This window comes from Myodes glareolus, chromosome X (genome assembly GCF_982192425.1).
Source record: "Myodes glareolus chromosome X, mMyoGla1.1, whole genome shotgun sequence".
In the NCBI taxonomy this organism is placed as follows: Eukaryota; Metazoa; Chordata; class Mammalia; order Rodentia; family Cricetidae; genus Myodes; species Myodes glareolus.
In genome coordinates this window covers 3,094,107-3,105,839 of record NC_142053.1, presented here as the reverse complement: position 1 = coordinate 3,105,839, position 11,733 = coordinate 3,094,107, and the positions used below count along the sequence as shown (strand labels likewise).

The following is an 11,733-nucleotide window of genomic DNA, read 5'->3' as shown; positions in this document are numbered from 1 at the left end:
GCCACCACCACCCAGTCTACAGAATGACTTCCAGGACAGCCAGGGCTACACAGAGAAACCATGACTTGAAAAACTAAAACAAAAGAAAGTGTGTGTGAGAGAGGGGGGGGGGGAGAGGGGGAGGGAGGGGGAGAGGGGAGAAACATTTTCTGAGGGCCAGCACAGGTGAGGAGACTGACAAAGCCCCAGACCTGACAGAGGGACACACCCCTCCCTTATAATCCAGGGGTAACCTTCACTTCCCCACTCTTTCTCCTCAGTAGAGACTCTCAGAATCAGACTTGTTTTGTTATTTTTGGGTTTGTTTCTGTTTTTATTTATGGGTATGTGATATATGCCAGTACAATCAGAGACCTTATCTTTTATACTGTTTTGAGTTTTTGAGACAGGGTCTTTTTATTTTTGGTTGTTTTATTTTATTTTGTTTTGAGATGGTCTCTACTATGTAGTCAAAGCTATCCTGAAATTCTGTGTAGATCAGGTGGGCCTCCTAAGTACTGAGATTACACTTAATTTAGAAAAAATTTTTTGAGAGCCAGATTCTGTGAAGTTATGGTAAGCTCTTGAGAATTGACTAAGGATGTACCAGTCCTAATAGTATCTTCAAAAAAATCTAAACCCAGCTCTTTATCTGTCCTGAACCATAATAGCGGTGGGCTTTGTTCAAATGAGAATCAACACCCTCTATCTGCCTTAGTAGACTTTAGGATTAAGAGCCACATTCTAAGGTCCATACAGCAAAGAGGACTTAAGAATCTGTGGCAGAATTCTAAGTGCATGGTTGCCTCCACCCTCTTGTCAGTCTGCCTTCACTTTAGCCTATAGGATGTCAGGGAAAAGTGAGGCCTGTTCTGCAGAATTGCTGGGGAGATATCAGAAAGGACACATCAGATAAATAAACTTCTGGTGGACCTAGGGAACCCCATATCAACAGTCATGTCAGAACTCAAGGTGGGACCTAGAGCTTCTGTTGGCTGTGGGAAAACCTGGAGACTGTAGGTGGATTTCTTCTGCTCACTTCCTTTCTCTTTTCACAGAAATACAGCGTCACATTAAAGAAGGCGGGTTAAGCTCATTAGGGGAAGCAGTTCAGTCCTTGCAATTTATCAAGGTAAATATGAAACAGGCTCTCCTTCCTGACACACACAGACCCTAGTGAAGTGTGCTACCACTTCATGTCACCCTAGGAAAGTTTAACTGGATGTAAGGTTCCCTAGCTGCCTTGTCCCATCCCAGAGTTGTGGACCTCCATTACAAGAAGTTGGCCTCAGGCAGAAGAGGGTTGGGGTCCAGACCCTGACAATGCAAAGAGTGACTACAGAGGGTACCATATGAGACAGTGGAGGAGCTACCCAGAGTCCAGCTCTCCTTTCTGATTAGGGTTAGGCACCTAGTAGTCTCACAGTGTGCAACTCTTGGTCTGGGGTAGTGTCTTCAGGTCAGATGCAGAAGGCCAAGCAGAGTCAGGAGTGAAAATGAGGTACCAAGTGTCCCATCCTTCCCAGAACACAGGGACTCCACATTTCCTTGTCCCACTGGAGTGTCAAGCTCTGTAACCTGGCTGTGCTCTGAAGACACTTCTCACTTCTTCCTTCAGTGTCCTAAATAATAGGAGTGACAGAAAGACAGGATCCCCTGTGGCCATATGGTACCACTCAAGAGAAAAAGTCAACAGGCCATTCGGAAAGGTTTCAGGGTGTAACAGTCACCAAAGTATTCTTACACTGCTCTCTTCTTGCCCCAGGTCTGAGTCTGTACCACTGTGTTCTTACCCATCCTCCTGCCTGCTAGCTTCAAGAACGTCATCATGTCTCATGGTCAGAAGAGGCAGTATTGCGACTTTCAGGGAGAATCTCAGACCCCAAAAGAAGAACAGGACCAGATGAATTCTGATCTCTCTGTGGCTGAGGGAGAGGAGTCCAATGACAACTCCTCCTCTTCCACTAGCCCAGCCCTCCCCAGGAAGATACCTTCTGGTGGGATACCAAATTGTCCCCAGAGTCCTCAGCGAGCCTTATCTCCTCCCACTGTCATGGCCTCCATTCCAATATCCCCATCTGATGAGGCCTCTGGCAACCCAAGAGGGGAGCTGGTATTGTACCATGCCCTAAGTGCAAAGGTGGCTGATTTGGTGCAGTTCCTGCTCCTCAAGTATAGATTGAAGGAGCTGACTAACAAGGCAGAAATTATAGAAAAGAGTATTGGGGATGATGAACAGCACTACAGTAGGATCTTTAATGAGGCCTCTGAGGGTTTGAAGCTTGTATTTGGCATTGATGTAATAGAAGTGGACCCTGTTATCCACACCTATGCCCTTGTCATTGCCCTGGGAATCACTTATGATGGGATGCTTACTGATGTCCAAGGCATGCCCAAAACAGGCCTCCTAATAACTGTCCTAGGTGTCATCTGCATGTATGGAAATCGTGTCAGTGAGAATGTGATCTGGCGAGCACTAAATATGATGGGAGTAACTCCCATAGAAAATCACTATATAGCCGGGAATGCCAAGAAGCTTTTCATTGAAAATTTTGTACAGGAAGGGTACCTGGAATACATTCCAGTTCCTAACAGTGATCCTCCTTGCTGTGAGTTCCTATGGGGTCCAAGGGCCCATGCTGAAACCAGAAGTGTGGATGTCTTAGAGTTTTTGACTCAGGTCAGCAGGATAATCTAAGTGGTTCCAGACACTTCCAATCCCTGTATTTAGAGGCTTTGAGAGAACAGGGAATTTTGCTTAGCATTGCCACCACCAATAGCATACTGTATGTCCAATATAAGTTCTAGTGCAACATTCAAAAGCTTTCTGGATGAAGTCTCAGATCAGTCTGCACTGTGTTTGAGGGTGACAGTCACTGTTTTAAGTAGTAAAGAGCTAGTGAAAGTACATGAATAACATCGTTTTTCCTGTTTTATAAGGGTAACTTGGAACCTTTTTTTAGTATTTTTAAATTTTGTTTTGTTTAATTGAAAGATTTAATGAACTTCAGAATCTAAGTCTATAAATGGCATTAATGACACATTTATTGCTTTCTGCAGTGGGATCACACTATGTAGCCATAGCCAGTCTGGAATTCTCTATAGACCAAGAGGCAGATCCACCTATCTCTTCCTCCTGAGTGCCAGGTTTAAAGATCTGTGCCCCATGCCTACCCATCTTTTGCTATTTTATATAACAAAACCCTCCATCTTATTTTGTGGTCTGTAATAACATTGGAATAGGAATTTAATTTGAAATGTGAAAGAATTTAATAATATATGCAATGTCAATAAGCAGAGAAAAATTGAAAGAAATTAATTCTTATTTTCCCCTTCAACAAAATCTGTTCCTCTGTAAAATTAAGTTACATGAGTAGATCCAAATGGCTTTTTGAAATTGTATGAGGAATTACATCCTAATATGTCACCCAGTATGAAGCTCCACAGCTTCAGAATTGTAGAGAAGTTCACTATGATGTATAGACTCTGGATCTGATTAATTTCTATGTGTGATGTTTTTGATTTGCAAGTTATTTTTAATAAAATTACAATGCAAATAAATGTCACCCTACTTTTCTGTTGAGGACCTGTTGTTTGCAAGGTCCTGTTTTCATGGGGTAATACTAGGAAAAGCTGGAGCTGCCCTTACCCACAAATTGTCAAGCCCATTAACAGCGGCCATATCAAGAAGAAATGAGGTGTCCTCTTAGACCAAAGGAAAGATTTCATGCTGTGACATAGGCCTAAGAACTGAATTTTTCCCTTCTGAGCAGTCCCTTTTCCATTTTCAGAAGAGTTCCTTTTGGGGTTTGTTGAGAGGATTAATTTTTATTTTATTGTGAGTAATTATGTGGATCTGTGCATGTCAGTGCCAGTGCATTAGGAGGCCCAAGGTGTCAGATGCTGATGTGGGATTCCCCCCTGTATACTGTGAATATCATTGGTTAATAAAGGAACTGCTTCAGGAGGCCTATAGCAGACCTATAGGGGAACAGAGCTATGTGGGGAAAACTAAATGGAATGCTGGGAGGAAGAGGCAAAGAGGAACTTCATGTATCCGCTGCTGGAGACGTGCTGAAACTTTGCTGGTAGGCCACGACCTCATGGTAATATACAGATTAATGGAGATGGGTTAAATTAAGATGTAAGAGTTAGCAAATAAGAAGCTAGAGCTAATGGCCCAAGCAGTGATTTAATCAATACAATTTCTGTGTGATTATTTTGGAGCTAAGCAGCTGGAAACAAGCGCCCTCCCTCCAACAAGGTTCCCCTGGAGCTGAAGTTACAGGCTGTTGTAATCCACCTGCTATGGGTAACTCCTCTGGATGAAAAGTATGCTATCTTAACCATTGAGCTACCTTTCCAGTCCCATACATAGTTCCTTTTGGGAAGCAGGTGGATATGGCAGACAGAAATCCCAATCTACATTATACACAGGAAATTTGGTCCTCTGTGATACAGAGAGGACTTTCAAGAGGTTGAGCAAATGGGAATTCTTTGGGATAGTTGCCCTCTTACAAATAATTGATATAATGGACATGGGTATTTCTTGCAAGAAATTAAAAAGAGTTAGCCTTTGGGTTGGAGACATGGTTCAGTTGCTCTTGCAAAGGACACAGATTTGGTTCCCAGCACCCACATAGTAACTGTCTGTGTCAGGGAATCTGATGCTCTTCTCTGGCTTCCACAGGTACCAGGCAAGAATGTGGTACACAGATGTACATGTAGACAATCCAGTCATAAAATAAAAATAATCATTTTAAAATTTTGAAGAGCCTGGCCCTTAAATCTCTGTCTGGATTCCTGATCTGCCCCTCGTGCCCACACTCGCACTGTAGTATTGCTGCCACAAGGCCTTTATGAAAGCTATCTCTGTTCTTGGACATTTAACCTCTAAAACCATGAGCGAAATAAAGTCCTTTTTATAAGTTCCCCAGTGATCTAAATGAAAGAGCTTTCAGGAACTGACAAGAGTAACTTGAGAGCGTGATTGTTTTGGCTCACTGGTTTCAGATAAAGCTCATCATTGTGGGAAATTCCCGGAAAGAGGAGCTCAAGGCACCTTTTCAAGTTGTATCGCAGCCACAAAGAAAAGAAAGATAATGTCTGTATTCAGCAACCTTTCAGTCAGAACCTCAGCCCAGGCCAGGAAATGGTGCTTCCCACATTTAGGTTTTGTCTTCTCACATCAATTAACTTAAGACAATCAGTCACAGGTCAGGCCAGAGACTTGTAATCTAGATAAACCCCTACAGGTATGGCCAGAGACTGTTTCCTACAGAAGCTGACTTGTTGAAAATCAATGTTAACATCACAGGGCCAGATGCAATCCCAGCACTGTGAGGGGGAAGTAGACACAGAGTCTCACCCCTAAGAGAGAAGCTATTTACAATTAATACTCAATAGCAAAGAGCAAACTGTCTTCTCCAGTTGAGTGTCACTATGTATCAGTCACACTCCAGGGTGAGCTCCATGGCCAGGAATAGCTGGCCGGCACACACACAAAAATGCTATGGGTTTTGTTGTTGTTGCTCTGCTGCTCCTGTTGTTGTTTCCTTATTGATCTTTTGCTTGTTTGCTTTGATTTCTGTTTTTGTGTTTTGTGGGTGTTATTCCTTTGGGTCTGGTCCCTTTAAGAGCTAACCACGCCCACTCCCAGCCACTTCTGACCTCCCTCGCCGCCATCTTAACTCTTTCTCTTATGTCCCCCGTATCTTGGCGTGTGTACACGTGTCTCTGTCTCTCCCTATGTTTCTCTCCATGTCTCTCTGTTTTCCTCTTCTTTAAGTAATAAATGTCTCCCTCTTCTTTAAGTAATACTATGTCCTGTGAACCTTTTATCCACTGTACCCATCCGCATGACTCGCCCGCCGCATGGCAGGACCAGCCTGCCACCCTGGAGATCTTGCAGGGACCCACAGCTGTCCTTGTCGGACTAACGGCTGCTCTGCGAGCCTGCCAGGGAACACACCCGCCTTTTAAAGAACAATATTGGTGCCGTCGGGGAGCCGTTCCCCGTAGGCTCAAGATGCCATGGTTTTTGCAGGTTTTTCACGGTCTTGACCTGGAAAAGCAAGTCGTTCCAGCCTAAATATGCCTTACTTAAAATCCTCCACACCTATCCGTCTTTAAATTGTCTGTTTACGCGGGTTTTCATGATTCACATTCTAAATAATAACCGCTTATGACAGGCAGCCCCCGGCTTTTAAAATTCCTGCTGGCCATGACATGGTGCAGTTTTTTCAGTTCCAGCCTTTTGCTCCCCTCTGCGGCTTATGGTTCGGCATGGTGGCTCAGCAACAGAGCAGATCACGCCTTTAGGTCACTCTTTATTAAGCTTAAAATCCTTACAGCTCAAAAATTGTAACTTTTCCCCCGCAACACGTGGCCGCCACCATGTTCATTGGGGTCAGGTGACTTTATCGCTAGATTCACTGAGAGCCAGGTCATGTGACCAAGCTCTTCCATTCTTATGTATGTAGTGCCTTCCCCTCTCCCTCCTCGGTGTTTACTGAAATCCTCTCGTTAACTCTGATTACAGGGGTTTTACATAGTGACACACTTCTGATAGGGCCCATCAGAAGCGTGCACTTTGCCTAATTCCTGTTCAATCTTTCTATGTATAATGATTGTTCATTTCATCTCATTTCAGACTACAAAATCATAAGTCTCGTATTTTAAACTGGTATGTACTTTTACCTCTCTTATATTTAATATTAAGCTATTCTCTACCATTGTCAGTTCTGCCACTAATCTTAATGTTACAAACAGTTTTTTTCTTTCTGTCTGTCTTTTTACAAATGTAGATCTTACCTGTTAAGAGCCAGTACAGTCAACCTCAGACCCAACCTTCCAGACAGATTCTATATTGCAGCTATACCTAATACACAGCCTCAACTGCTCAGAGATCTGAGGAATGTGATATTTAAGTATTTATTTATTTAAACAACTTTTCATAACAAAAAGAGACAGGTTGGCTCCTAGCAAGCACTCTGTTTCCTCCAAGAAGACAGAAGACAAACGGTCACAGAACAATGTCCATCTGTAGTTCGCTTCAACTGCCAAGCGTTGACCATTGGGCAAAAACTGCCTTTCACCTAAACTGGATACCTCCAGATGTGGACAGAATCACTGGAATGGACAGCCTAGATGCCCAGGGTAGGGTAGGCCTGTCTTCCTACAGATTTCTTAGCCCACAGGGTCTTCTAAAGCCTGACAGGCTCTGCGCTAAACAACAAAGGTCAAATGCAACCTTCAGCGACCAGGGAGGACCCAAAAGAGTAGCTCTGGGTGCCAACCAAGTAAGTTCTCTATCATTGTTTAATCAGTAAATCAAGTAAAATCTTATCCTTCTCAAAGATCTCTGACAGTTTGATAGCTGAGAGGTTTTGCCAGGTTGCCTCAATAAATAAAAATACTTTTCATTATATGAAAATATGTCACAGCCATTATACAATGTATATGTCTAAAACTTCTGTTTTTCTTATGAGTTCCAGGGAGCTGAATTAAAAAAACCCACCGTAAACAGGTCAGATACATAACCCCTCAATTCCCTGGTTCTAAAAATTTTTTTTTCTTAATTTAACTTTGTCCTCTGTTCTGTCAACACCCTAACCAAGTACAAGGGACATCAGACATTTCCATGCCACAGACACCTGTCGGGAGCAGAGACCAACTATGCCAGTATGTAAACAGCACCCAGCCTTCTCTCAGATCTCCCTCCCCCCCAAAGATGACGCCCACAAATCAGCCGGAAGCAGTCTTGAGAATTCGCCGCTCCAATTCCTTCAAACTGTAATGTCTAACCTTCTACTTTTTATTATAAAAAGGATCGGGAATGTTATTCTTTTGGGTCTGGTCCCTTTAAGAGCTAACCACACCCACTCCCAGCCACTTCTGACCTCCCTTGCCGCCATCTTAACTCTCTCTCTTATGTCCCCAGTCTCTTGGCGTATGCATGCGTATCTCTGTCTCTCCCTATGTTTCTCTCTATGTCTCTCTGTTTTCCTCTTCTTTAAGTAATAAATGTCTCCCTCTTCTTTAAGTAATACTATGTCCTGTGAGCCTTTTATCCACTGTACCCATCCGCATGACTCTCCTGGCCACATGGCAGGACCAGCCTGCCACCCTGGAGATCTTGCAGGGACCCACAGCTGTCCTTGTCGGACTAGCGGCTGCTCTGCGAGCCTGCCAGGGAACACACCTGCCTTTTAAAGAACAATAGTGGGTTTTTGAGAGAGAAAAAAACAAAGTTGGGTGTACAGGGAGGGGAGACCTGGGAGAAGTTAGAGGAGAAGAAGGAACATGATCAAAATGTTTTATATGAGAATTTTTAATTAAAATGAGAATAGTAAATAAATAAAACTATTTATTAACATCACAGTATAATTTTTTGTCCGCTTGACACAAACTAAAGTCATCAGAGAAGAGAGTCTCAAGAAAATGCCTTCATAAGAACAGGCTGCAGGCAAGTCTGTAAGGCATTTTCTTAATTAGTAATTGATGGAGGAGTGCTCAACACATTGCGGGTAGTGACATCCCTGGTCCTGGGGTTCTATAAGAAAGCAGGCTGAACAAGCCGTGAGGAATAAGCCAATAAACAGCGCCCCTCTGGTGTGGGAGAATTGTCTGTATTCTGTCAATCATGTATTTTAATAAAACGCTGATTGGCCAGGCAGGAAGTATAGGTGTGTCAACCAGACAGGAAGTAGAGGCAGGGCAATGAGAATAGGAGAAGGCTAGGGAGGAGGAAACTTCCTCAGCCACTCCTGCGCAGACCACCGAAGAGGCAGCATGTAACTTGCCCAGCTGAGAAAGGTACAGAGCCATGTGGCTAATGTAGATAAGGATAATGGGGTAACATAAGTTATAAGGACTAACAAGAAGCCTGACCTAATGGGCCAATCAGTTTATAACCTTATGGAGTCCTGTGTGTGATTTCTCTTTGGGATTTGCTGGTTGTGGGGTACCAGGCGGGACGGAAACCCCAACAAGCCGGCCCCCTCATATTACACCCCTCCATGGCCTCCAGGATCCTGCCTCCATCCTGGCCATCAGCTCCTGCCTCCAGGATCCTCCCCTGTGTGAGTTCCTGTCTTGACTTCCTCCAATGTTGAACAGTGATATGGAAATATAAATCAAATAAATCCTTTCCTCCCCAAGTTGGTTTTGTTCATGGTATTTTATTGCAGCAATAGAAACCCTAACTTGGACACAGTACTTAAATTCTAGAAGTTTCAGTTGCACCCAGTTAGGGAAGGATGTAGACAAATTAAATAATAAATCACCTAGGAAGAAATGGTGGCATAGTGAAGGGATTAAACTGAATTTAGGTTTCAGTTCTCTGAGAAGGGCAAAGCAGGTCTCTCTCCCAACAAAGGGCAATTCATTCACATTGCTCTTATATTCAGTGTCGAGGCAGAGAACAAACACATAAGGTCTAAGTCAGTCTCACAGTGTCTCAAGCACTTGCCCAAGTTGTGCAGTTGTGTCCAAAAATGATAAAACTCGACCTCAGCCAATTAGAAATATACTAATATAATTGCTACTTGTTTAACCAATCATATTTGAGATGACCTGTCACTGAAATTCCCCTTAACTGTGCTTAAAGGAGCCTACACACTCATCTCAGGGTCATTGCCATTTTGCACAGCTGAATGGCCCCTCATGCATGTTGGTATAACAAACGCTCTTTGTTTTTACATACTATTTGAGTCTGTGGTCTTCTTCAGCATTTCCTCAGACCCTATACTTAGTGCATTGTCCGGGAGCACTGAGGACCTCACCAACTCATTAGTGGAGCATTCTCTGTTCTCTGCTAATCGGTGAGTCTGAGTGAGTTTTGTCTTTGCTTTGGTTTGGTGACTAGATGAAGAAAATTACTGGTGCTGGTCTGGTGACCAGACACAAACTGAAGATCTACTGAGGAAGGGCAGATGTGCTGTCAATTTCCTCCTGGTCGGGGAGTCTGAGAACGCTCAGAGCTCCCTTCTGCTGGAAACGGAAAGGTTCCCACCTGTTGGAATTGGGAAACTCCAATCTGATTATAGCAGTAACTGACTGGAGGTTCCAGTCATCTGGGTGGAGCCCAAGCACAAACAGACCCACTGGCTGCATCTTTTCAGTCGCTTTTTCGAATACAAGTGGGTTTGTTTGCATGTATATGTTTCTGTTCTGTTCGTCCTCTTTTGGGTTCCTGAAAATTAATATCATGGGGAAGACAATGAGTTCCACCCTCCTGGACCTAGTCCTCAAACAAGTGGGGAGTCTGGGGTAGCATCCAGTGCTCTTAACCACTGAGCCATCACTCCAGCTCCAATTACAGCCTTTTGATAACACCTCCCTCTACCAAGGTCCTTGCCATAGCTACTTTTCCACCTTAACCCTTTCCTACCTAAGAAACTGCTGAATTAAACCAGCCTATAATATTTTAAGATGTCTCAGCTTTAAAATAAAAGTCAAAAAATATATTATGTTTGGGGGAAATTATGATTTTATTTCCACAGGAAAGAAAAATATATGGGTTCTGGTCATTCAGATTCAGTGGGTTATAAATATTGTCATCATTTAGGGAAGTTGGTTTAAAATTGTTTTGCTATAATATACACATATGCAGACACATACATGTTTCTACTCTTGTTTAAGGTATTGTACCGATACAATATTCTAGACTACTGAAAGGAACAACAAGAAAGACTTTGATGAAAGGTTTCATGTTGTCTAGAAAACAAGAGAATACTAAAATAATGAAATAAAAGGGAAAGAGGAATTTGTCTAAAACAAAAATATCTGGCTAAACCAGAGGAGCAGAAATACAAAAAAGCCTGACCTGAGGGTATAGAGAAAGTTGTAGCAGGCCAAAGAGAGTATAAACTATATTTGTGTTGGTTTCTCCAAACTGCAAATACTGAATTTGAAAAAGAAAACATAAAATATGTTGGAAATTTGACCATATTAAGTTAATTCTGGTTGGTTTTCTTCATTTAAAAAAAAAGCTGATGATTCTTCAAAAGCTAATGATTCTTCACTACAAAATATTTATATTAGAAATGGTGTCATGCTCTTTAAAGGAGAGAGGAGGACTGAGGTCCCATGTCAAACTTATTTTTAAAAATAATGTATAATTAAAATACAGGTTAATAATTAATAATAATATTACAGCCCTCTGGGTTGCAGGGTTCTACAGAATGGTAGGACTGAAACTCTTAGCTATTCAGAATTTCATAGAAAAGTTTAAACATTATTTTTAAAAGTTGTCAACAACGAGCCGGGTGGTGGTGGTACATGCACATGCCTTTAGTCCAAGAACTCGGGAAGCAGAAGCAGGCAGATCTCTGTGAGTTTGAGACCAGCCTGGTCTACAAGAGCTAGTTCTAGGACAGGCTCCAAAGCTACAGAGAAACCTTGTCTCAGAAAAAAAAATTAAAAAATAGTTGTCAGCGTCACATCTATGGTCTATAAATAAAAACTGCAGTCTAGGGGCTGGAGAGATGGCTCAGAGGTTAGGAGCTCTGTCTGCTCTTCCAGAGGTCCTGAGTTCAATTCCCAGCAACCACATGGTGGCTCACAACCATCTGTAATGAGATCTGGTGCCCTCTTCTGGCATGCAAGCATACATGGAAGGAATGTTGTATACATAATAAATAAATAAATCTTTAAAAAAAACTGCCGTCTAACTGCTCCTATAATGCTTAAGGATATAATTATGCCTATAGATAAAAAAAATACTTATAAGAAAGAACAGGACCTGAGAGG

The 11,733-nt window shown here is 42.6% G+C and overlaps 1 protein-coding gene across 1 annotated transcript; it reads left to right on the top strand.

Moving 5' to 3' along the window:
• Positions 1–1,035: 1,035 nt before the first annotated feature.
• Positions 1,036–3,485, top strand: LOC125415452 (melanoma-associated antigen 10-like). The gene is made up of 2 exons (XM_085684435.2): positions 1,036–1,111; positions 1,745–3,485. Exon 2 carries the CDS (start codon positions 1,808–1,810, stop codon positions 2,675–2,677), a length of 870 nt encoding a protein of 289 aa, XP_085540561.1. The 5' UTR covers positions 1,036–1,111; positions 1,745–1,807; the 3' UTR covers positions 2,678–3,485.
• Positions 3,486–11,733: the final 8,248 nt, after the last annotated feature.

Excerpts from the sequence above, each read along its gene's own strand:
- LOC125415452 (XM_085684435.2), top strand. The coding sequence starts at position 1,808 with ATGTCTCATGGTCAGAAGAGGCAGTATTGCGACTTTCAGGGAGAATCT.